At 68.1% G+C, this 23,998-nt stretch overlaps 3 protein-coding genes and 1 long non-coding RNA gene across 16 annotated transcripts in view; 2 read left to right on the forward strand and 2 right to left on the reverse strand.

The window, feature by feature from the left end:
• PPP1R12B (protein phosphatase 1 regulatory subunit 12B) overlaps positions 1-6,956 on the forward strand; it is a 204,823-nt gene extending 197,867 nt beyond the window's left edge. For all 13 annotated transcript variants that reach the window (XM_072831456.1, XM_072831455.1, XM_072831459.1 and 10 more), the window contains one exon: positions 2,277-6,956. Coding sequence is in view for 5 of the 13 variants with exons in the window: in XM_072831459.1 (XP_072687560.1) it covers positions 2,277-2,363 (87 nt within the window). In the remaining 8 variants the exon portion in view is untranslated. The remainder of the gene's footprint in view (positions 1-2,276) is intronic.
• A 1,659-nt stretch (positions 6,957-8,615) lies between these two features.
• LOC140636019 (uncharacterized) lies at positions 8,616-11,490 on the reverse strand. The gene is made up of 2 exons (XM_072831476.1): positions 10,044-11,490; positions 8,616-9,980 (listed from the first exon to the last, which is right to left on the reverse strand). Exons 1-2 carry the CDS (start codon positions 11,488-11,490, stop codon positions 9,544-9,546), a joined length of 1,884 nt encoding a protein of 627 aa, XP_072687577.1. The 3' UTR covers positions 8,616-9,543.
• Positions 11,491-11,551: 61 nt separating this feature from the next.
• SYT2 (synaptotagmin 2) lies at positions 11,552-17,924 on the reverse strand. The gene is made up of 8 exons (XM_072831477.1): positions 17,715-17,924; positions 17,033-17,199; positions 15,870-15,989; positions 15,346-15,513; positions 14,894-15,061; positions 13,975-14,092; positions 13,228-13,361; positions 11,552-11,810 (listed from the first exon to the last, which is right to left on the reverse strand). Exons 1-8 carry the CDS (start codon positions 17,890-17,892, stop codon positions 11,604-11,606), a joined length of 1,260 nt encoding a protein of 419 aa, XP_072687578.1. The 5' UTR covers positions 17,893-17,924; the 3' UTR covers positions 11,552-11,603.
• Positions 11,878-18,178, forward strand: LOC140636021 (uncharacterized). The gene is made up of 2 exons (XR_012033390.1): positions 11,878-16,233; positions 17,115-18,178. It is a non-coding gene; the product is annotated as an uncharacterized lncRNA (long non-coding RNA).
• Positions 18,179-23,998: the final 5,820 nt, after the last annotated feature.

Raw genomic sequence — 23,998 nt, forward strand, 5'->3', positions numbered from 1 at the left:
AGATCGTGTGCTTTCAGTAGTTAAGACCTACGGTGACAGTTGTCATTTATTAAGGCCTGTGCACGGAACTTTTTTTTTCCATAAAGATTTTATGTATTTATTCCTGAGAGACCCAGAGAGAGGCAGAGACACAGGCAGAGGGAGAAGCAGGCTCCATGCAGGGAGCCCGATGGGCACTCCATCCTGGGACCCCGGGGTCACGCCCTGGGCTGCAGGCAGCCGCTCCACCGCGGAGCCCCCCAGGGGTCCCTGCACGGTAGTTTGTATGCTTTTGCCTCAGTCCCCAGAACAATCATTGTACCAGATGGAAAAAATGAGTTACAATTTAAATAACCTGCCCGAGGTCACCGAGAGTCAGGGTGGACCCGAGGTTCACACAAGTATGCCAGGCTTCCAAGCCCTCGGCCCCGGGAGGGGAGCTGTCTGGTGTGGGGCGGAGCCCGGCCGCTTGTTGAGCACGGGGCCCGAGCGTGGTGTGAGGGGTCCTGTTGGGCCGTGCTGTGCCCCGCCGTCGCTGCTGCGGCACGGAGGGCGGCCCTGTGCGCTCTCGGCCTCTTAGCAAGCCCCCAGCCACCTGCCAAAAGATTTTGCCACTGCGAAGAGGCCTTGACGCAGTACACGGCTCCTGTAGCGGACCCGCAGACGGGCCCCTCAGTCTGGCCCATGAGCCGTAGAAACAGGCTGGGGGCGGGATCAAGAGAATATTCCGTGACATGTAAAAATATATAGAATCAAACCTTGGTGTCCAAAAATAAAGTTTTACTGGAACTGAGCCCTGCTCACCTGTTTACATATTCTCCTTATGCCCTAAGTACCTGTGTGCCAGGAGCGGGGCTGGAGTTGGAGCAGACGCATGCCTTGCTAACCCCGAGTCCCTGTTGGCGGGCCCCTCGCAGACGCCCGTGCCGCCCCCTGCCCGAGGGAGACGGTGGCTAGGCCACCGGTCGGTGTGCTCAGGGACTCTGTCCTGCCTCGTCTTTGTGCTGGTCCGTGGGGATCCCCTAAGAGGTGGCGCAAGCCCCTTGCCCCGGGTGTAAGCAGCGGGGCTCCCCGCCCCCTCCCTGCCTGCGCCTGGGTCGCCCCAGCCGGCCTGGCCCCCCGGGGCTCCTGGCCTGCAGCACAGCCCCACCCCAGGCCGGCGGCGGTCGCACTTGCCCAGGCCAGCGTCCATCAAGCTGCCGTAACCTAGAAAGTCAGAAATTAAGAAAAGCTGGCCTCAGGGGCTGCCGCGGAGCCTGGTAAACCTCGTGCCCCTGCAGTGCCCCCGCCTGTGCCCCTGGTCAGGCTGGAGCCCCGTGTGTCACAGCACCTGGGCATCTCCTCTGTGGGGTCAGGTACAAGGCTTTTGCCCCTTGATTTGTGCATCGCGCTTGCTGTGCCCACGCTCCCCCTCCGTGTTGGTTGTCGTGCGCTGCGGCTGCCAAACTACCTCGGCCAGTTGTTTTTTTTTCCCCAAAGCATCAAGTCCCTAACGTGAGATCACACCACGGCTCAGCAAGTCGGCGTTTCCGAAGCAGGGAGGGCTCAGCCGAGCTCCAATTCGATGAGCTGTGGCAGCCCTGGAAGGGCCCGGGGGGCTCGGGGCGCCGCTCATGTGCACCCAGGGGAGCAGGGGGAGCAGCGCGGGGCGCCGCGTGTGCAGGTGGAAGGGCCTCCGCCCCCCAGGCGCCCACCGCCGGGAAGCCCGCCGTCCCCGGAGCTGCTGCTGCGGCCCCACGGCCCCCCGGGAGCCGCCACGGGAGCTCTGGGCAGGAGCTCGGTGCATACACGGCCCTCTTGTGCCCCCAGCGCCCGCTGGGTCCCTGGCCTCTCGGCTTTGGTGGTGGGCGCGGGGGTCCTGGTGCATCGCGTCACAGCCCGCGCGTGGGGGCCCTGGGGCCTGGGCCATCCCCGCGGGCGGCACCTCAGCCCCGTTGGCCCGGCGCTCCTTCCTCCGTCTCCCGCTGCATCCCCGCGGCTCGCGTGGGCTCCCGTGGGCTCCCCTCCGCGAGCTCAGGGCAGGAGCGACGGAGAGCCGCCCGCAGCCCGGGAGGACGGGAGATGCAGGGAGGGGCGTGCGGTACAAGGCCGAGGCCCAGCGTGCCCGTTGGCAGGCGGGGGGCCGTGGTCCCCCCAGTACGGACGGGCTGGCCCAGCAGGTGCAGGGGAGAGCCGCCGGGGGGGGCGCTGCAGGGGCTCACGGCGCCGGCTGCCCCCCGCCCGGCTGGCCTGGGTGAGAGGGTGCGGGGCGCGGGCCAAGCTCTAACACGCCTGTCCCCTGTCCCCTGTCCCCGCAGGTGTTAACAGAGCTGAAGTCCGACAACCAGAGGCTGAAAGATGAAAACGGCGCCCTCATCCGAGTCATCAGCAAACTATCCAAGTAGACCAGGCTCCCGACGAGGAGGCCCGGCAGCGCGGGCTGCTCTCCCCCTCGTTCCGGCCGCCGCCTTCCGGCCCCAAATGGTGAATGTTCTGGTGGAAGGACTCCCGCACCCCCCTGCAGCCACCTCCCCCGCGCACGTTCCCTCTGCGCTCTCAGCGTCTGTTCCGCCCGTGACCCCCGCCCCCCCAGCTCCAGCGTGGTCGTCGGAGCCGGCTGGAGAGGGCCTTGGGGCCAACACGGGGCTCGGCCATGGATCCCGGCCTCCTGCTGCTCAGCTCCTTGCCCACCTTGGGTTGGGCCCGAACCTGTAGGCCTCAGCCCACCCAGTAGCCCACAGCCTTTTCCGCGGACCCCACGTCCCTGGTCTAGGGGAGTCTTACGGTGGCCCCTCCAGGACCTGCCCGGGACGCCAAGAGATCAGGATGTTGGCATAACCGCGGGCCGGCCTCCGGAGCCGAGGTGACAGGCACTCTGCGGCTCTCAGGAACCGACTTTGCTCCGGGGTTGCTGCTCTCTTCTCTGTCGGCAGCCCGGCACCATCCCCGCCGTGTCTCGGTTCCGTGTCCCCACCCCACCCCCCTGCCCCCTCCCCAGGCTCGGATGACCTGGCTTCCTTCCTGTCTCGGTCCTTTCATCGTCCTCGCCGTCGCCCTCAGCCTCCGCCCCCCACGGTGTTGGCCTAGGACGGAGCGTGTGACCCACTCGTCTGGCCACCATGGAGCACCGTTCTTGGGCACCCGGGAGACCAGGCGAACTGCCTTGACAGCACCACCGGCCCTCGTGCTGCGAAGCCAGATCCCGGCAGCTGTCCACCCCCGGTTCTCCTCGCCTGCCCCTGTTCCCCAACCAACACCCCCCGCCCCCCCCCCCCCCCCCCCGTGACCTTGTTCTCCCCTCTCTGCACCGGCACCTGCTCCTCCGGAGAAAGGAAGTCCTTGCGAGGAGGCCTGAGAGCTGGGGAGGGAGGCTGGGTGGGGGGCCGACCCGGGCCACCAGCCCGTCGGGAGACACGGATGCTGTCAGCAGGTGTCTGGGGACTCTGGCGGCTGCATCAGGGGACAGACCCCCGAGAGGGTGGAGGGACGAGCTGCTTCCAGCCCGCTGATGGGGTCACGGCATCTTAGAGCGGCGAGGCCCGGAGGTCGCTTGGGGGAGCTTCCCGTCGTCGGGTCGCAGGGACCCGCACCTGCGGCGAGGCCACGGCTCTGCCCCACAGCCGGTGCTCCCGGTGGCTTCATTCCTTGAAATGTGGGCAGGTCTGATAACCAGCAAGCTCCTCCCAGTACGAGCTGGGGTCTGCCTGCGGGGGCTCCGCTCGGCCCTTGGGTCACCTCCCCGTAACCTTCCTTCAGGTGGGCGCCTTCTGGGCCTTTAGGGCGCCCCTCACGGCGTCCGCTCCTGCCAGTCCCACCTCGTCTGGCCTCCGCTGGACAGAAACGGCCTCTTAAAACAGCCAAGCCCAGGCGTGGCCAGCTCCTGCCTCAGCACAGGGGCAGGCGGCTGGCCGTGGGGGCGACCCCCTGCCGCCCCTTAACCTGTTGGTCCTTCATCGGTGTCTCCGCCCGGTTGGCTTCTCTGTAGTGCAGCTCGGGAACTCCTTGGCTGGGATATTCAGCGCTTGCAGGGGCCGTTCTCCGAACACATACTACCTCTGGCCATTTTTAATTTCTTTCCAGAAAACGTCAGTGTAGTGCTCTGCGGCCCGTCTGAAACATCGCATGCTCTTTAAACCAGAGGCTGTCATTCAGGATCCTAATTCCAGAATAGGAAATGTGTCCCCGCTGGCAAGGCCCCATACAGCATTCTTCGTTCCCAAGCACTACTACTGATTGGGGTTTTGCATGCGCAGGGGAATGCTGTGGGCTCCGTTCTCGGCAAAAGCTAAGTCAGGGTAAAACGCTTCCTCGCGGCCACGACACACATCCCCTGGTTTTGGGGGGCCGGGGGGGGGGACCAACACACCCCGGGCACTGGGCAGGGCTTGGGTGTGGTTGCTGCGTCTTCCTCAGGGACGGAGAGCATCTCGCCCCTCTTCACCGGGCAGCCTGGGCCCGGCTTCCCGAGGGCCCCCTCCTCTGCTGGTGCCTCGCAAGAGCGTGGGACGGGATCTTAAAACTCTGAGGTTGGTGTTAGGCCCCGCTACCACACGCAGCCCTTGCACATCAAAGATGCCTTTTCTTGCCAGAAAGTTCTCCTTGTGATGAAACATTTACAAGCATTTCGATCTCAGGAATATTGGATTCTATGCCCAAGAAATCGTGAAAGTGTAAACCATCCTGGGTAATTTCAGACACTCTCTGTTAAGGAATTGATTTTATTACACGGACACACTCAGCATCCCGGTCCCTTCCCAGAGGGTCAGACGCCCTTTCTTCACAGCTGCCCCAGGACTGCTGGTTAGAGACCAGCAGGAGGCCTCCCTTCTCTTGGGCTGTCGGCCTCTTCGGTGGCCACAGGTGCCCTGTCCTCGGCCTACTGGTCTGGATACCCGGGCACCCCAACCCCAGGGGCTCAAGCTGCGTGAATACGGCGGGTCTGGCCAACGGCCGGTGCTCGGCTGCACCGTCAGAGTCTTTACGGGAAGTGCCACGATGGGGCAAGGAGGTTTCAGTACAACTTTCCATCCTCTCTTCTCATGAATTTGATGTTTTTCAAAACCAAGCCACACCTTTGGGAGTAGCGGTTCGGCCATTCCAGAGACTCTGGCTGAAGTTTCCCTGCTTCGCCTGTTTGTCTCCAGGGCTTGTTCTCCAGACGGCCCTGGGCCTTGAGCACTGCCAGGGCTGCGTCTGCTGCAACCGGCTCCCGCACGTCCTGGGGCGTCGCCTCTAAGGAGTCTGAGGCCCAGGCCTGCCCTGGGCTCCTCGGGGTGCTGAACCCCGTTGGGCGGTCTCGCTCACTAGTCCCTGGACCCTCCCTGTCTTTTTCCATCAGCCACAGGACGCGTTCGCTTCTCTTCTGGGCCTTCCCGTCTCCCACCCCAGGTTGGAGGCCAGGGTGCATTTCTTGCTCTCCGAGGCCACTGAAGGGGGCCTCATCTCTGGTTTGGATCATTTCACGTGCTTTACCCCCCCAAAACAAAACGTGCTTATTTGACGGTTCTGCTCAGGAACACAAGGCTGAAGGCCACCAGCCAGCCTGTGAATCCCACAGGATGTGTGTCAACCCCTGTTTTGCCATCAAGGGCTTTTAATGGAGTCAGAAGCAGCCCTGCCCTTGGTTTGGTCTTGGGATTTCTGGCAAAGGAACCCGCCCGCAGCCAGCCTCCCCTCCGGGGTCCTGAGTCTGCCTCCTGAGGACGTGGGCACCCCTCGGGGCGGGCGAGGTGTGAGGGGAGAGGACGGAGTCGGTGCTTCAGCTTCCAGGCTGCTTTGCCCCCCAGAGTCCGAGCGGAGGATTCAGCAGCTGAGCCATCTGGAGGAGGAGTCCCGGGGCCTCCCCCGGGTGAGCCACCGGCCCCCCTGGAGCAAGCTGTGAGGTGGCGCCGCAGCCCCACACCTGCTGTGTTGTCGTCAGGCCCAGTCATGGTGCGGGTCCTGGTCCCCGCACTGGTGTTGGGGGGGAGGCAGCGCGGGGGGACAAGTCCCCCAGAGTCAGAACCAGCAGCCGGGTGCTGGGCAGCCCTGCGGCCCCCGCAGTTCTCTTACCAGTGTGCACAGCGCACTTGGACCCCATAGCCCTTAGGGTCCTTTCTCAGCTTAAAATTCCGGGGTTTAGTTATTCCTACGACGATTAGGACATTTCGTGAACTCCGAATTCTTGCTCTTTCTAACGGCAGAAAATCTTGTTTTCTTCTGGATTCTGTGACCCAGGTTGCCCTCCCGGCCTTGCTGCAGAGCGGACCTGACGCTGAGGGTGACTGGCTGGCGGAGCGGTGGCTTTGCGGCCTGGTGGGAGCCCGGGGTCAGCTCGGGGGCTGCAGCCACAGTAGCTGCTGGGCCGGGGCGCGGGGCCCTAACCGCCGCCGCGGGGCGGCCCCTGCCTCTCTGGGGTCACCAGGGTCGCTTCTCCGTCCGACCCTCGGCGGCAGGCGGGTCCTCCTCAGGGCAGCCGCCGCCTGGAGTCGTGCGCCGCTCCCCGGCTGCTGACCCGCAGCGCCCCCGGGACGCCCCGTGGAGCTCCCGTGGGTGCACAGCCGCCCCGCCCCGCCCCCACCCCACCCGGCGGGAGCTCGGGGCCCTCGGAGGTGCTGCTTGCAGCGGCCCCGCCACCTGCCGCAGGAGGCCCCGAGCGAGGCTGGGGGCGGGCAGTGACCACGTAGGGGTGGGGGCGCCTGTAAGGCCCCGGTCGCCCCGCCCCTCCCCCCTCCCCCCCAGCCGAAGCGCACGTGTGACTCTTGGGCCCACGTGTGGATTCACTTGTTGTAAATATACGGGGGGGGGGGGGGGGGCGCAGATCCGCTTTGTGAATTGAATGTATTTTTATGCAACTCTGAGTGGCCTTTCAACCGCCAGACGCGCGATGCCGCCGCGCTGGTTGGCCGTAGTGTTAGTGCCCGTGTTCGCGAGTTGGAGTAATAACAGTCACACCTGCGGCGCCTGTAGACACAACCGTATTTATAAACAAGTAAATAAACCGTGTTTTGACTTTGTGACTGCGCCTCCGCGGCTCGGGAGCTGGGTTCGCCGGCGTCCGCGGGGCGCCCGGGGCCAGCAGGGGCCAGCACGGGGATCCCGGGCGGAGGGCGGGGCTGCGGGACACGCGTGGGGGGCTCGGGCCTGGGGCCACCCCGCAGCCGGCTGCTGTGAGTCGGGGCGGAGGGGCGCTGCGCAGGGAGGGGGCGGGCGGCTGCAGGTTGGGGGGGCCTCGGGGGGGAGGGTCCAGGCGCCGGCCCGCGGAGGACACGGCCCCTCGGTCGCCGTCAGCAGCTGCTCGCGGCCCCGCAGCCACGGGAGGAGCCAGGCCGCAGGCCCCAGGGCGGCCCAGCCCGGACGCAGGTGAACCCTGGTGAACCCAGGTGAACCCAGGCGCGGGCCGCTGGGGCCTCGGAGCCGCCGCCCCACCTGCCGAGGAGCTCGCGCGGGGCGCCTGGCCCGCGACACCGGAGGAGCCCCGGGAGCGCCTCCTTCCCCGGCCCCGGGCGGCGGCCCGCCATGTCTACACCACCGGCCGCGGCCCGACCACCTGCTCACGGGAGCCTCGGCCAGGCTCCGGGGCGGCCCCTGTGAAACCTGGAGCGCGACCCCGTCCACCTGGGAGCCGCGGGCCCCGCCTGCGGCCCAGGGCGTGACCCCGGGGCCCGGATCGAGCCCCGCCTCGGGGTCCCTGCGGGGAGCCGGCCTCTCCCTCTCTCCGGGCCTTTTACGAATAAATAAAATCTTGGGGATCCCTGGGTGGCGCAGCGGTTTGGCGCCTGCCTTTGGCCCAGGGCGCGATCCTGGAGACCCGGGATCGAATCCCACGTCGGGCTCCCGGTGCATGGAGCCTGCTTCTCCCTCTGCCTGTGTCTCTCCCTCTCTCTCTCTCTCTGTATGACTATCATAAAAAATAATATAAATAAAATAAATAAAATAAAATAAAACCAATGAGAGCAGGACCTGAGATCAGCTCGGGAAGGAGGCGGAGGTCGGGGCGCCGCGGCCCGGGGAGGAGGGGGTTCCCGGGAGGCGCCCCTGGAGACCGGCCGCGGCGCCTTCCCTCGGATCCCGGATCCGCCTGTGGCTAAACCTCCGGTTTGGGCGGGAAACTGGCATCATCCGAGCTCGGCCCAGCTGGGGAGCCCCGGCACCGGCCTGCAGCCCCTCCACCCCCTCACTCGCCCCGCCCCTGCCGCACTCGCGTCCCCCCAAATTCTGGGGCTTCGTCCTCCGCCCCGACTGAAGCTCTTCGCAGGGGGACCCAGGACCTTGTGGACACGGCCTGGCCCGCGGGAACGGAGTCAAGGACCCGGGCCCCTCACGACCCCCAAACCCCCGTCGGAGTGCTTCCCCTAGAAGAGAGCCCCTCGGCCCGGGGACTCTCCCCTGAGCAAGATGCTGGGCCCCAGGTCCTCGGACCCCCCCCCATGCACCTTGCACACCCTCTGACCCCCCCCCGCCCACCTTATACACCCTCAGAAACCGCCCCCCCCCGCCCACCTTGCACACCTTCAGGACCCCCACTCACCTTGCACACCCTCAGAACCTCCTACGCCGACCTTGCACACCCTCAGGATCCCCCGCGCACCTTGCACCTTGCACACCCTCGGAACCCCCCCCCCCGCCCACCTTGCCCCGCAAGCCCCGCAGAAACTGGAGACACGCGCCCCCCAGGCTTCTCTCAGCTCATTTCTTTAATTAGGAGACGCAGCTCGTTACAAAATAACAGGTGGACGAGACAGGAAACAAGAACGAAAGCCCACGGGGGGGGGGGGGGGTGCCGCCGTGCGGAGCGGGCGGGGCCGCGCGTCCTTCCTCCCGCGACCACGGCGGGTCCCCGTGGGGCCGCCCCGCCGGGTCTCGAAGCTTCCAGGCCCCGGGATCGGGGGCGGCCGGTGGGTCCTTCGGGGTGGAGACATCCGCGGGCCCGGCCTCCTGGAGGAGCGGCCGCGCCCCGTGCTGCCCCCGCTCGGCTCGGGCAGAGGGCGGAGGGCGGCGCCGGACCTGGGCTCCGCGTCCCACGGTCCCCAGGGTCCCGACCGGGCCCCGTGTCCCCCGCAGGCGCCCCTCGACCGTCGCACCCCGGGGCGCGGGGCTGGGAGCGGGAGGGTGACGGCGGGTGAGCCCTTCACGAGTGGGGGGCCGGTCGGGGCACGGGGCGCTCCTCCGGCGGGAGCCCCTCTATGGCTTTTCAGTTAGTTCACGGGGGTCGGGGGCAGGGCGCAGCGCACAGGGCGCCCACCGGGACCCGACGCCGGGCGGGACGCAGCGCAGGTGCGGGCCGTGGGGACGGGCCTCCGGGGCGCCCAGGTCCGCGAGGGCGGGGCGGACACGGGGCCCCGACGGGGTGACACGGGGGCTCGGGCCTCGGGGGCCTCGGGGGCACCGGGCCGGCATGCAGCGGATCTACAGGAGGCGGAGACATGCAGGCGAGTGAGGAGCCCGGGAGGTCCCGGGGGCGACCTTGGGTCACATAACCGGATGCACTGGGGGTAGGGTGGGGGGGATGAGGCCCCCATGGCTTCGGAAGGTTCTTGTTTTGTTGTCACTTAAAAAATAAACTATATTCGCGTGTCTTCAAGTCACAGTGGCCCCTTCTCAGTGTTACAGCTCGAAAAGCAGGTTAAGACCCTCGGTGACCAGGGTCTGGCCCCGGGACCGGGCAGGGCCGCAGGGCGGGCGCACAGCAACCAGGACGCCCTGGACTCGGATGTCACAGGGACGACCCGCCCTGCCCCCTACGCCCGGCTGGGCCCGCGACCCACTCGGCCCGGAGTCCTTTGCTGCTTCTCCCAAATGCCACCCTACCCGGCATCCTCCAGGCGGGCGTGCCAAGGCGGGCAACTGTCGTGGGGCCCGGGCCTCCTCCCTGCCCGCCACCAGCCAAGGCCCCCAGGAGGGCCACGAGCAGCCCCACAAGGAGGGGCGGGGAGGGAGCAGGTGCAGGGGGGAAGGGGCGGGGGGGGGGCAGGTGCAGGGCGGCGGGCGGTGGGGGGAGGGGCAGGTGCAGGGGGAGGGCAGGTGCAGGGGAGAGGGCGCAGGTGCAGGGGGAGGGGGCGGGGGAGAGCAGTTGCAGGGCAGCGGGCGGTGGCGGGAGAGGGCAGGTGCAGGGGGAGGGGGCAGGTGCAGGGCGGCAGACGGGGGGTGCATGAGGCCACGCATCAGCACACAGCACGGCCACCCGGACTCTCCGTCCCACTCGCGACCCGGGGCTTCTCGGCCCCTCTGCTCACCCACCCGCACCCCTGCACGCAGCCCGGGCGCTCGGGAGCTGGCTTCACCCACGGGCGGCCGCTGCCACCGCCCCTGTGGCGCCGGGAGCCCCGGGACAGCCGCCCGGCCCCCCTGATTCCGCGGGGGCAGCTGGGCTGGTTCCAGAGCCGAGGGGGGACCCCCCCCCCGCCCCGGCCTCGGCTCCCGCCCCGCCCGCAGCCTGCCCCGGGCTCCCCAGCAGCTCTGAAGGGCCCGCGCGGCCGCCAGGCTCAGGACGCCCGCGGCCAGGGTGACCTCGCTCTCAGCTGCGGAAAACCCACGAGCCAGGGCGCTGCCCGCCGAGTTCACGGGGCCCACGCCGGGGGCGGCCGCGCACCTGGGCCCGGGGCAGCGGATCCAGCCGCCTTGCGGCCGGGGAACCCAGAGCCCCGGGGGGGGCGACCGCTGCCCTTGCGGCCCTCGGGGGGCGGCGGCCGTTGGGCTCCGCGGGCAGAGCAGCATCTCGGGCGGCGGAACGCGCGGGGCGCAAAGGGAGGGCGTGGGCTCCGCGGGGCCTGGGCACACGGTCCGTGGGGAAGGCGCGGAGACGCCCCGGGACCCGCAGCTCTGGGGCTGGGCGAGGAGTCCCCGCACCCGAAGCGCGCCCCCCGCAGCTCCCACGGCCCCCGCGGGCGCGACTCTGGGCTCGGCACGGACCCAGCTGAGCTCCCCCGGGCCGGGCGGGAGGCGAAGGGCGGCCGCGGGGGGCGGGGCACAGGGGGCGCGGGGCGGCTCCGGGGCGGGGGGTCGGGTGCAGGGCGGCTGCGGGGCGCAGGGGGCAGGCGCAGGGGGCGCAGGGCGGCTCCGGGGCGCGGGGCCCTCGCTCGCCCGCCTGCCTCCTGCCGGGCTCCGTGTGGGGGGAGGCTCGGCGCACGCGGGACTCCGCGCATATGGCTTTTTACCCGGGCGGGGCCGGGGGCGGGGGGCGGGGGGCACGAGTGGCGGGGCCGGGCCCAGCAGGTGCAGCCGCTGCCGGGCCGGTCCTGCTTCTCGGCGCCCACGACGCGGGCCTCCCCGGGTTGGGCCAGGGCTCGGCAGCCCCCCGGGCCGCAGGGCGGCGGAGGTCACGCGCACCTTCCTCGAGGCGCGGCCCCGGGCGACGACGGCGTTGACAGCGGCGGTGGGAGAGAAGAGAAGCGCAAGCGGGCGGGGCGGAGGCAGCGCCCGAGCCCGGCGCGGGCACGAGCGAGGCCTGGAGGCGACCACGTGCCCCCGAGGCCCCGGGGCGGGGCGGGGCGGGGCGGGGGCGGGGCCTCGGCGTCGGGCTCCTCGAGCACGCGGCCCCTGCACCCCGCGCATGCGCCGGGCCCGCTCAGCGCCGGAAGCGGAAGCGGAAGCGCGGGAAGGCGGGCGGGGGCGGGGGCGGGGCGGTGTGGCGGGAACCGCGGCGGCGGGGCGCGGCGGGGCCGCCCCTACTTGTTCTTTCCCAGCAGCGCGTCCACCTCCTCCTCGGGCTTGAGTGAGTGCCACTGCGCGATGGGCCGCCGCGGGTTGGCCAGCATGTCGGACCAGTGCCGCAGCTCCGTGCCCGTGGCGTTGCTGCCCACGAAGATCTTGCCGATGGCCTCGTTCTTGCCCAGCTTGTCGTAGTCCAGCACGGTCACCACCACCTGCACTTTCTGCGGGGACGGACGGGGTGAGACGGGCGCCGCCCCGGGGACCCCCCCCCCGCGGCCCCCTCCGCGGCCCCCCCCGCGGCCCCCCCCGCAGGCGCGGCGGTGACGCACGGGCAGGCGCGGCGGTGACGCACGGGCAGGCGCGGCGGTGACGCACGGGCAGGCGCGCAGGCTCACGGCGCACGTGACACGGGCCACGCCCGCGCTGCCGCTCACGTGCGCCGTTTAAGGGACAAAACGGGGTCGCGGGAGGGAGACAAACCGCAGGAGACCGCGAGTCCCAGCAAGACTGGCGGGTCCCGGGGGCGGGGTCGCTGCGGGACGGGCGGTGGGGGGCGCGTGACGTCACGAGCACCGGGTGTGACGTAACACACGTGGTGGGCCACCGACCTCTGCCTCCGGAACCACTGATATACTACGTGGTGATTATTTGAATTCAAACAAAAAAATACATTAAAAAATGAAAATAAAATGTCTTTAAGAGGCGATGCTAGGGGCGCCCGGGGGCTCAGCGGGTGGGCGCCTGCCTCGGCCCAGGGCGTGGCCCCGCGTCCCGGGATCGAGCCCCGCGTCGGGCCCCGCAGGAGCCAGCCTCTCCCCCGCCTGTGTCCCCGCCTCTCTGTGCGTCTCTCATGAATCAATTTTAAAAATCCTGGAAAAACGAGCCGTTTGGTCGAGGTAAGCGCGAGGGCCTACGGGGACGCAGACAGGCGACAGCGGGCTCAGGGCGCTGCGGGCAGCTCCGCAGGGGCCGACGCACGGACGCCGCGAGCAGGGCAGCCAGCGGGGCGGACGGCGGGGGGGCTGCGTGGACCCGTCAGGACAGAACCCTAGCGCGGAGGGGGCTCCCGGAGCGGGGCTGGGGCAGCGGGAATGGGGTGCGGGACGCCGGACAGGACCTGGGGGCCTCCCCTCCCCCACGGCTCCTGCCACCCGCTGGGACCAGGCTTGCTCCGGGAAGCCTCGCTGTGGGGCGGCCGCCCCCTGCACCTGCACCTGCACCTGCACCTGCACGCCGACGCCCTCACCTCCCGGGGCCCCTGCCTGCACCTGCTCCCCCCCCCCGGGGTCCTTCACAAGGGCCGTGTCTTGGACACACGTGTGTCTCCAGCACCCGGCAGCATCCTGGCACGTGGGGAATGCTCCGCAAAGAGTGTTGGACACACGAGGGGGGAAACAAAGGGCGGGCGCCTGGGGCGATGCCAATGCCCCGTCTCTTCCCTCGGGAACAGAAGGCAGAGGACAGAGGCTGCGCAGACGCCGCCCGGGGAGATCATTCTACGGGTTTGGGGCGCACGGGGGCTGGGAAACCCCTGGGCCGCTGCGCTCCCATCAACCATAAGTGGGGGCACAGCCCAGGCAGGCAGTAGCTGGACCCGAGGAGCAGGAGGGGAGGGGTTCCCGCCGCCCCCCCCAGCACCTGGATCTGCTCGAAGGGGATCTCGAAGCTGAAGGACTCGTTGAAGTAGGGGTTCAGGGTCTTCTTCTTGACCGTCGTCTTCTTCTTCTTGAGCCTCTTGCCGTTCTGCATCAGGTGGATCTTCACGTAGGGGTCTGCGGAGAAGCCCCGCCCCAGAGCCTCCTTAGCCTGCGCCCCCACCTCCCCCACCTCCCTCTGCACCCCCCCCCCCCCCCAGCAGAAGCAGAGGCAGCAGGAAGATTCCAGCTGGAGGACCAGTTCGGGCTGCGGGTGCAGGGGAGGCTGCCTGGGGCTCAGGCTCTAGCAGTGACCCTGCGCCGCCGTCCCAGGTGGGGGGCAGAGGGGGCTCACACACGCGGCCATGCCCCCACCCACCTCCCCACCTCGCGGGTGAGAAACTGAGGCCTGCAGAAGGTCGGGGAGTGAGCGGCGCTGAGCGAGTGGGGTGTGTGTGTGCGATGGAGCAGGGTGGGTGTGAGTGAGGGGGGGTGACAAGCCGGGGTGACCTGGCCGGGCTGGCCGCAGGACTGCCAGGGGAGCCCCCACCCCAGCCTGATGCCCAGGAAGGCGGCGTTCCCCCCTCCCCGCCCCCCCGCGGGCAGGGCCTGTGCAGGACAAGTGTCCCCAGCTCTGGGCAGCTCCCAGGGGCGGGCCTGGGGCCCAGGACAGCGGCCACCTGGTGGGAAGCGAGGCCCAGCGCCTGGCTCGCCGGTGCCATCCCATGGCAGCCGCCAGGCCTGCAGGTACCTGACAGGCCCCCCACGTCCATCTTCTTCAGGTTCTTGGCCTCCAGGATACAGACAGTGAGCTTCCCGGCCGTGGGCACGTAGCGCAGGGAGGTGCAGATGTCGCCCAGCTTCTCTGGCTGTGCCGGAAGAGCAGCATCCCGGTCATCCGGGCCCCCCACCCCATGACCGCACCCCGGGGATGGCTCCCGCTCCCCGGCAGAGCAGTCGTCCCGGTACTCTGTCCCTCTCCTTGGGTTACTGTCATGGTGACGCCCTCCCGTGGATGGGTCAGGGCTCCTGGTGACCCCGAGACCTCCACAATGTCCCACAGCAAGGGCACCAGGGGCAGGATGGGAACCCAGGGCTCCTGCTCCTAGGAGCTCTGCCAACATCATGCCCGGGTGAGCCTCTCGGGGATGGGGCCCACCTGCCCGGTCCCTGCTCAGGGGCACAGGCCCGGCTTCCTCAGGGTGAGCGCCCGGTCAGCAAGGGGGTCCTGGGCGTCCCTCCCCCCCCAGCCTGGTACGCTGCTGGCCTCGCGACCGGGACTTGGCCAGACGAAGGACCGATGCTGGAGGAGCAGGGGCTCCAGGGAGCATGTGGCATATGGCAGGTGCTCAGCCCGTGCCTGGTAAGCCGTGGATGCTGTAGCAGCTGCTGGGAGGACAAGCCCCCGTGCCGAGACACCTTTAAAATAAATATGGGCTTGCCCTGTGGGTAAACTGAGGCACGAAGTGACAAGTCAGGGGCCCTCAGGGACAGCAGAACCGCAGCAGCACGACGGTGACACTGCTCCCCTAACGGGGGAGCCTCCTCAACGCCAGAGGCTAGGCCAGACTGCGGGGGGCCCGGGCCCAGGGGGTCAGCCAGGTGCCCGGGGTCACACAGCGCAGCCGCGTCCCACCCGCCCGCAGCCCCTCGGCGCTCGCCGCTCTCACCTCCTCCTTCTCGCCGCCCTGCAGGTCCCTCCACTCCTCGATGGGCTGGCCCAGGTCCACGGTGTTCATGGGCACCTTCACCTCGCCGATGATGTCGTGTTTGGAGAAGCGGTCGAAGTCATAGATGGCCATCACCAGGGTTTTGCCCCCCAGCTCCTGGTAGGGCACCTGCAGGGCACAGCAGGCGGGGAAGGCCAGGGCCCCTGAGTCACACGCCACGGGGCCGCCCGGCCGAGCCCTGTCCCCGCGAAGCCCCAGGACAGGCGGTGACGGGGCTCTGGGGAGGCAGGGCGTGTGGAGTGGGGCGCCGTCCTACGGACCGAGCAGTGGCCTCAGGGCGCCCAGCGCCCAAGCCACCGTCCCCGGCTGCAGCCTGAGCCCCCGCCACCCGTGAGGCCCCCAAGGGTGCGCGGGGCTCAGGGGCCCCAGGGTGCCATCCTGCCCGCCTGCACCTTGAAGGTGAAAGTCTCATTGAAGGCGGGGTTCAGCGTTTTGCGGTGGACTTTGGTCTCGTACTTCTTCTTCTTGTCTGGAAGGAGGAAGACTTTGACGTAAGGGTCTGAGGTGCCCCCCATGTCCAGGGCTGGCAATTCAGCAGCTTGCAGGACGCCGACGGTGAGCTGCGGGGAGAGAGGACCGGGCCTGAGCCCCCCATCACCCCCCTCACCCCCCCGGGGACACCAGCCCCCCAGTGGGGACAGGCCGCTGCGACCCAGGAACACCGGTCCCGTCCCTACCCCTGGATCCAGGTGACGTCAGGGAAGCGGGTTTGCCCAAGGTCGGCGGGGTGTTGACAGCGGGGGCCCTGAACTGCGGACCCCTCTAAAGCGATGATGCCGGGGGCTCATGGGGGCACCCGGGGGCGCACGCCTTTGGTCTCCAGCCCCGCCCACCCCATGGAAGGGGGCGGCCTGGCCTGTGGGCGTGCCTGCTTCTCGCGCTCCCCCCCCACACACCCCCAGCCTGGCCGCCCTACCTGGTTGGCCTGGAAATCATAATCCAGGGAGAACTGCAGCTTGCCCAGGTTCTCCGGCTCCTTCTCCTCCTCTCCCTCGCCCTCTCCCTCCGTCAGGCCCGTCTCGGCATCATCGTCATCCTGGGGGGACTGGGCCGGACAAGGGGCGCTCAGGGGACAGGACGGGGCCTGCCTGGGGGCCCCAATCCGCGGCCCTCGGCCCCCCGGCCGCGGCTTGCACGCGCCCTACTTCCCAGCTCAGGGGCCGCCCTGGGACACTTACCCGGAGCACCGTCGGCGCATCCCAGAGCACGGAGAGCCCACGGGGGTGAGAGAAGGAAAGTGACGTAAGAGAAAGTCCTGCGGCCGCACCGGCTGCCACCAGGTGGGCCACCCGCCGCCCTGTAGCCCGCCCCCACCCCACGTGACATGGCGGGCTTCTCTCGGCCACGCACGCGCACGCATGCCTGCACACACAGGCGTGTGCACACATGCACATACACAGGCACGCGCACACATGAGCGCCCAAAGGCCATTTAATCTCGCTGACTCCGTGAGGCCACCTTCCTCCCGGGCCTCACACTGATTTCTTGAGCACGAGGCTCTCGTAGTCGCTCCCAGGACAAGTGAGCAGCGGTGGGTCAAAGCGAACCAGGGGCCTCAGCAACCAAACGGGGGAGCCAGGATTTACCCAAGGACTTTCCAGACTGACCACCCCCAACACAGGGGCAAATAAACTATTATCGTGTGACCAGGGGTGACTCCACTGGGCTCGGTCTTGGTGCCTCGGGACCATTCTGCTGCCTCAGTGGATCCCCGCCACCCAGTGGAGGCCTCCAGCGGGGTTTCGTCCTCCAGCGTCTTCTGGCAGGACCACGCAGGGTCCGTCCCTTCAGTGGTGGCCTCCTGGGGCCGGGGGTGCGGTTCTCTTCCCCACGTTTTGTGCCCTGGCCCCTCTGGGGGTCCACGCACGGTTCTCCTCCGCGGCCTCCACGAGGCTGAGGCCGAGCTATTGGGTGGAGGAGACCCCCGTTCCCACCAGCGGCTGCACAGACAACAGTTGCCAGGGCACATGGGGCCCTCCCGAGGGCAGCTGGTCCGGCTGTGGCACCTGGAAGCCTGTGCCACAGCCCCGGCCTCGGAGGGGTGGGCTGGGCCCGTGGTCCCGGCCTGCGCGCTCCTACCTGACCCCCTTTCATGTCCTTCATGTTCATGGCGTTCTTCATGCCTTTGCCTTTCTCCTTCTTGTTCTTCTTCTTCTTGCAGCAGCACTTCTTGCAGATGCAGAAGCAGCAGGTGAGAAGCAGGAGGCCGGCGACCACGGCAATGGCGATCAGCGCCCAGGGCGGTACTGGCCATGGAGGAGCCGGGTCAGCAGGGCTCAGCCCGCCCCCCGCCCCGCTGCACGCGGCCACGGCCACGGCGCTGCACGTGAGCCACGTCTGCTTCCCGGAGCCTGCTCAGCCCTGCCCTCCGCGCCCACGGGCCGTGGACAGAGACCCCGACCGAGGCGCAGGAGCTCCGGGGCCACCCCGAGCCGGCGGCCCAGGGCCCTGGCCGCGCCCCACACCCCACGCCAGCACCTCCCACGGGGGGGGGCCCACCCGCGACCTCCGCCGGCACCCGAGCAGCCCCTGCCAGGACCTGGGAAGGTGATGGTGGGGGGAGCTTCTGTTTCCCAAACTAAGGTAACACGACGGGAGATCTTCAGCAGGGCCGTGTCACGCGGGTTCCCACCCTCCTCCGGTTTCAAGCGCCGGGTGTCCGGGTGCTGGCAGCGGCCCTTCCCCCCCGGGAGGCTGGGGCGCCCACCCTCCCCAGGGACGCGCAGCAGGCCCGGCCCGGGGCACCCCCGCGGGCACTCACAGGGGATGCTCTGGATCTTGTAGAAGAACTTGTCCTGTATGTAGGTGAACATGTCATCCTGACTCGGCCTGGCGCCCCCGCTCTCCGTCGAGTTGTCTAAGAGCCCGGTGGACACTGTGGCCGTGGTGGTGGCGGGAGCCACGATGGGCTCCTGGTTCCTCTTGAAGATGTTCCTCATGGTGGCGGAGCGACGGCTGCGGGCGGCAGGGGTGGGAACAGGTGAGCGGCCGCAGCCCGAGTACACACAGCTCCGCCCAAGGACTGGAAGCCTCTCTCGGGAGCTAAAGGCCTAGGGATGCCCGCGGGGTCAGTGGTCGGGCACCGCCTCCGGCCCAGGTCGTGACCCCGGGGTCCCAGGATCGAGTCCCGTGTCGGGCTCCCACAGGAGCCTGCTTCTCCCTCTGCCTGTGTCTCTGTCTCTCTGTGTGTCTCTCATGAATAAAAAAAAATTTAAGCCCACTAAACGCTATTACTATCGATCCCTTTATAATCCAAAGATGGTTCCCATAATGTGAACGACTGTGGCGAAATGACGACACGACCCTCCTCCCCACGTTGGCTCGTCCTGGGTCAGGCGCCGCGCAAAGCCCTCTCCGTGCGTGATGTCGCTTAACCCAGACTCAGCCTCATGCTTGGCCACTGTTCCCGCTGAGCAGAGGCGGAGGGGGCTCCGGGAGGCCGGGCCTCCACCCCGAGGGCTCCTTCGTGACCCTCTGTCCTCCTTGACCTGTCCCTGCCGTCACCGTCGCCGCCTCCCGCCTCCGGCACCATCTCGCGAAAACGGGGGGCAAGAGAGTCAAGGAGCAGCTGCCCAGGGTCTGCCGCCCGGAGGCACATCTGCTTCCCATCTCGGGGCCACTCGTGTTCTCCGGGGTGTGTTTTACGTGTGGAGACCCCCACTCCCCGTGAGGCCCTGCTACCCACGATCCCCCATTCTGCCTTTTTTAACGTAAAATTTTACCATCTGCCTTTTCTTTCTCTTTTCAAAAAAAAATTTGCTTATTTTTTTTTTAATATTTTATTTACTTATTCATAGAGACAGAGAGAGAGAGAGAGAGGCAGAGACACAAGCAGGCTCCATGCAGGGAGCCTGACGTGGGACTCGATCCCGGGACTTTGGGATCACACCCCAGGCTGCAGGTGGCGCTAAACCGCTGCACCACAGGGGCTGCCCAAAAATTTGCTTATTTTAGAAAGCACGTGCGCACACGCAAGTGGGGGAGGGGCAGAGGGCGAGAAGCAGGCCCCCCCCACCTGAGCACGGACCGCGTGGGGCCCTAACCCGGGCCGGGGGGCCTGACCAGAGCAGAAACCAAGCGGGCGGCCAGCGCCCCAGGCCTTCTCCATCAGCGACACTGTCCTTTGCCACCGCAGCTGGGCGCCCAGGGGCCCCGTGTGGTCCACGCTCCACCGCAGGCACCGGAAGGCCCGCGTGGGGCCGCCGAGGGGCCGCCCGTTGCAGTGCGGCAGGAGGACAGCGTGTGGGCCCCGCGGGGCCGGGCGGGCGGGCGCTGCTCCCACGGAGGAGCCCCCGGACCCCAGCGAGGAGGAGCGGGGCCGTGGCAGGAAGGACGACACAAGGCCCTGCGCTCCCTCCCTCCGTCACTGGCCTCGTGTCATGCGCGTGGAGGGACTGCGCGTGGAGGGACTGCGCGTGACGTGGAGCGAACGACTGCGGCGACTGAGGTTCTGGCTGAGAACAGCCGCAGGAGAGATGCCTGGTCCGAGTCTGTAAGGGGCGCCCGGACCCACCTGGGGGAGAGAGCGCTTTCCTGGGGGCGTGACCGAGGCCGGGGCTTCCCCCCAGGGGAGGGGGACAGGGGTGGCGGCGGGGCGAGGCCACATGGGCCAGAGCAGGAGGCGCTGACTGTGAGCCCGAGGGAGCGGCCCGACAGCAGCACGGCCCCCCACGGCCTGTCCCAGGCTCACGGAAGCCGTCAGAGGGTTTAGGGACGCAGGTAACGTGGACAAATTGACATTTTGAAAACTGTGCTTTGGCGGCAGCGAGTTAAGGCCTGAATCCACCACGACCCCAGAGGGAAGGGGAAAGACCTCCAACGACCCAGTGACGGCTTGTCAGCCCCAGGTCCCCGTGAGGGAGTCTGCGGTGTCCTCGGGCAATCACCAGAGGGGAGTGACACAGGGGACGTGGGCTGTTCATAAAGCGGCAGCACATCGGGGCCTTGTCCAGGGCCTGGAGCCCGGAGGCCCTTTTATTTATTAATTTTTTTTTTAAAGATCTTATTTATTCAAGAGACACACAGAGAGAGACAGAGACACAGGTGGAGGGACAAGCAGGCTCCCTGCGGGGACCCCGACGCGGGACTCGATCCCGGGACCTGGGGTCACACCCTGGGCCCAGGCAGATGCCCGACCCCTGAGCCCCCGGGCGTCCCGCTGCCTGATTTTTGTAAATACACTTTTACTGTGACTCGGCCACACGCGAGCGTCCCCGCCTCCCAGCGCAGCCGAGTGGCCGAGGTCGCCGGGCCGCCTGCTGCTTGAGGAGGGGGCCGCCTGCCCCGCCGAGCCCCAGGCCCTGGACATGCTGGGAAGCACCAGGGAGCAGGAGACGCACGGGGGCCCGGGCACCCCGGCCCTCACCGCACACGCGGAGCCGTCCACGCAGCAGCCACTCTCACAGGCGCTCCTCCCGCGCAGGTCAGGGCTGTCCCGGCAGCCGCCCCACGGTCACCGCCTCCCGCAGGCACTGGGCCCACTCGGGGCCGGCCTCCAGCAGCTCACGGGGGGGGGGCTCCGCGCCACTGCCCCGTCCGTCCCCCCATCCGTCCCCTGTCTGTCCCTCTGTCCGTTCCCCCGTCCATCCCCGGGTCCGTCCTCCCATCCATCCTCCCTCCCATCCCCCTGTCCGTCTCCCCCGCCGTCCGTTCCCGTCTGTGCCTCCTGTCCATCCCTCTATCTGTCCTCCCGTCTGTCCTCCCTCCCGTCCCCCCGTTGGTCCCCCATCTGTCCCTTGTCCGTCTCTCTGTCCGTCCTCCCTCCTGTCCCCCCGTCCCTCCCCCATCCATCCCCCGTCCCAGGTCACTCCCGGGCCCAGCACACAAGCCCTATTCCCGTGACAGAGCCTGCCAGCTCCCCGCCCGCCTCCGGGGTGAGGTCCACTGTGAGGCCACCTGCCAGGAGCGGGGGAGGGTGCGGCCCCGCCAGCCACCCGCACCCCCGGCCGCCGTCCTTGTTGGGGGCGCCCATCACCCCCCACGTGCCCCTCGCTGGGCTCCAAGCTCCGTGGACGGGGACAGGAGAGCAGCGTGCAGCAGGCCCTCCGCGCGGCCCACGTCCCCCGCCTGGTACCTCCCACCAGGAGTGTCGGGACACCACCGCCCGTTCCCACAGCCCACACGGTTCTCCCACACGCTCTCGTGTCCCCATTGGGGAAGCCGCAGGGCTTGGTTCCTCCCCGACCTGCCAACTCCCTGGGTCTCCCGCCTCCTTCCCCAGAATCCCGGGAGGGCGCGAGGGTACATGGGGGCAGGGGCAGGGGATGCAAGGGTGTGGGGGGGCTGACGTGCTGTGCCCAGGGTGGCCCTGGCTCCTGCGACCTCAGGCCCCATGGAGGGCAGCGCACCTCTGGGGGCAGCCTCCGCCCCCCTCCCCGCACTCCCGCCTGCTCCAGCCCTCCTGCAGCCTCCCCACCCCCTGCACCCCTGCACACCGCTGGGCGACAGCGAACACCTGGCCGCTTTGTCAAGCACTGCGGGTCACCAGGGTGGGCCGGGGACGCGTTGCAGCAGGACAGGCTGTGAGGTGTGCGCACAGCCGGGAGCCCCTGCACACTTGGGAGCACGCCGGGACCCTCCAGGGCCTCACACACTGGGGAGCTGCTGGGACCCCAGCACTGGCTAGCTGCCTCCGGCCCCCTCTGGCAGGGTGAGCAGCCACATTTGCCGCAGTTGGTGGCGGGGGACAGTGGTAGGGGACAGTGACAACCTGGTCGACTTCTCCTTTACCTTATCCATCCCTCTCCCAGCACGGAGGCCCAGGGCAGGAAGCAGGACCGTGGGCGGGGTCAGGGAGGTCCTGCGAACCGAGGCAGCCCTTCTAACAAGCCGACAGCACGTGTCTGGAGGCCGTGTCCTTGACTCCCAACACCCAGAGGTGCTCAGAGCTCAGCCGTGACACCCTTGACCGTCACCCATCGGGTAGGAGGGGAGGGGGGTGGACAGGAAGCAGAAGCCGGCCTCACACCCACGCACACTCGCACTCACAGGCTCCCGCACGCGCTGCTCTCAGTCTGCGCTGAGCCTCGTGCAGGGAACACTGCGCCGGGGCTTCACCCTTTGGGTGCAGGTGTGGACGGCGTCAAGAGAACGGGGAACAAGAGATGACCATGCACAAGAGGAAGTGTCGTGTCGGGGGGCGGAGGCGGTGCTGCACGGGCACTTACGTATCCAGAGTCGGGCACTGGGAACACGCACGCGGCGCTGGTGACATGCGTCGTCGTTGCTTCCGGGGAGGGGATGTAGGGAGGAGCACCCAGCAGACCCGTCCCTGGGCACCCTGCTGTATTTTTGGGATCTTGAAGCACACAAATATACCTGCCTCCCCGCCCCAGCCCAGGCTGCTTCAGAAGCAGGAGCCCAGGCCCCTGCGGCGCAAAACAGGGGACCGACGGGGATGTCTGTAGCCCACTCTGGACTCAGCCAGCCTGGAGCCACCCAAGACCTCCCTGTCTCACCCGCAGGCCACCTGCCTCCTCAGCCCACATCTCCTCTGCCCTAGAGAGGGCCAGGAGCACTGAGGCCCCGCAGGCTCCTCCAGCTGGCCTGTGGCTCCTCCCGGGGGAGGCTCCCTTCCAAATCAGATTCTGACCCCACATCAGAGGTGAGTACGCTTGATCCCCACCCCCCCAGCCAAAGCACACAGGCGTGTGTACACACACACACCCGCCACCGACGGCCACCGACGGCCACTGACGGCCACCTCCCACCAATTCAGTACGACCTGGGGACTCTGCGCTTCTCCGGATTATCACCCGCAAGCGTGGCCTCAATTAACAAAGATAACGGGGAGCTGGGGGGATGCAATGTACTTAACCTCTCCTCACCTCGGATTCGCAGAAACCCAAGTAACAAGGTGGAAACAGGTAACCAGGCGCCTGTGACCAGAGCTAGCAAGCTAACAGATCCACGCGTAAGAATAAGTTTCTTTCTTTACGTTTTGAATCGATGCTCCAGCCCAACACTTGGTCCTGGGAGGCAGAGGATACGGTTTCAAATAAATTACTTTTCTAGCTCATTTTGAAGATAAATTACCCATTTCTGGGAGTCCTCTGCGTGGCCAGGCCGGTAGGGCCTCCTGGGGCAGCCGCGTGCACCAGGGCTTTGCAGCGAGGCTCCCACGGCCGCGTGTAGGAGCAGAGCCTGCTCTTGGCCTGCCCGGGAAAGCTCGCGCCGCAGGGCTCCAGAGAGCTAGAAAGTCCTGCCCGGGTCTAACTTCAATCTCTCCTGCGCAAGGACACTCGTTCCCCGGCTTTTGCATCTAGGCCGAGATCAGCAAATCCCAGACCACCCGAGACGAGGCCCTGGGCAGAGTCCACGGGAGGTGACAGGCCAGGTTGAGTCCTTCCTCACTCGGGCAGTCAGCCGAGGTGTGCGACCTCGGGCCGGCCCGTCGCCCTCCGGGCCTCTGCGGTGATGATGGGAGGCGAAGGCTCCTGCGCACCCACTGCGGGCTTCATCGCAGGCAACGTAAGCCCTGGGCCGCGAGAGCAGAGGGAACCCGGCGACAGCACAGTCCCAACCCCTTGCCTGAGAAATGAAGAAATGGGCCCCCAAGGGACGTGAGCTGCCTCACATCACACAGGTAAGGAGGCTGAGCCGCCGTCTCCTACTCCAGCCCGGCAGGCCCTTGGGCGCAGCTGCTCCTTGGCCGAGGGCAGGGTGCAGGGGGGCGGTGGGAGGGGCGCGGGCCCGTGTGTCCGGCGGGTGGGGGCGCAAGGAGGGTGGGGAGGGCGCCGCCCGTGTCCCGTCCACACAGGGGGGCAGCGCCAGGGGCAGCACTGGCTGGGAAGGGAGCCCTGTGGCGGGGGGGCTGTTACCCCACTTGCGTCCACAGGATCCCTGCTGCCCCCTGCGAACTGCGCCATCCGGGCCAACACCGTCCCTTTCGTGCCAAATGCACATCTTCATTTGGAGCTAAAACCCCTTAAACGCTGATGCGTCTCCTGCCTCCCAACCGGTACAAGCTCCAAACACACGAGCTCGGCCTCGCCAGGGGGAGCAGGGCTTACAGGCGGGGGGGGGAGGGTGCAGGGGGGGCAGACG

The sequence above is a fragment of the Canis lupus genome, chromosome 6, assembly GCF_048164855.1.
Source record: "Canis lupus baileyi chromosome 6, mCanLup2.hap1, whole genome shotgun sequence".
Taxonomy (NCBI): domain Eukaryota; kingdom Metazoa; phylum Chordata; class Mammalia; order Carnivora; family Canidae; genus Canis; species Canis lupus.

Excerpts from the sequence above, each read along its gene's own strand:
- LOC140636019 (XM_072831476.1), bottom strand. The coding sequence starts at position 11,490 with ATGCGCGGGGTGCAGGGGCCGCGTGCTCGAGGAGCCCGACGCCGAGGC. Across the intron at positions 9,981-10,043 it reads CCTGCCCCCTCCCCCTGCAC|CTGCGCCCTCTCCCCTGCAC; the intron begins CTGCCCTCTCCC and ends CTCCCCCTGCAC.
- SYT2 (XM_072831477.1), bottom strand. The coding sequence starts at position 17,892 with ATGAGGAACATCTTCAAGAGGAACCAGGAGCCCATCGTGGCTCCCGCC. Across the intron at positions 14,093-14,893 it reads AGGGCGGCGAGAAGGAGGAG|CCAGAGAAGCTGGGCGACAT; the intron begins GTGAGAGCGGCG and ends CTTCCGGCACAG. Across the intron at positions 13,362-13,974 it reads GGACGTGGGGGGCCTGTCAG|ACCCCTACGTGAAGATCCAC; the intron begins GTACCTGCAGGC and ends GCTTCTCCGCAG.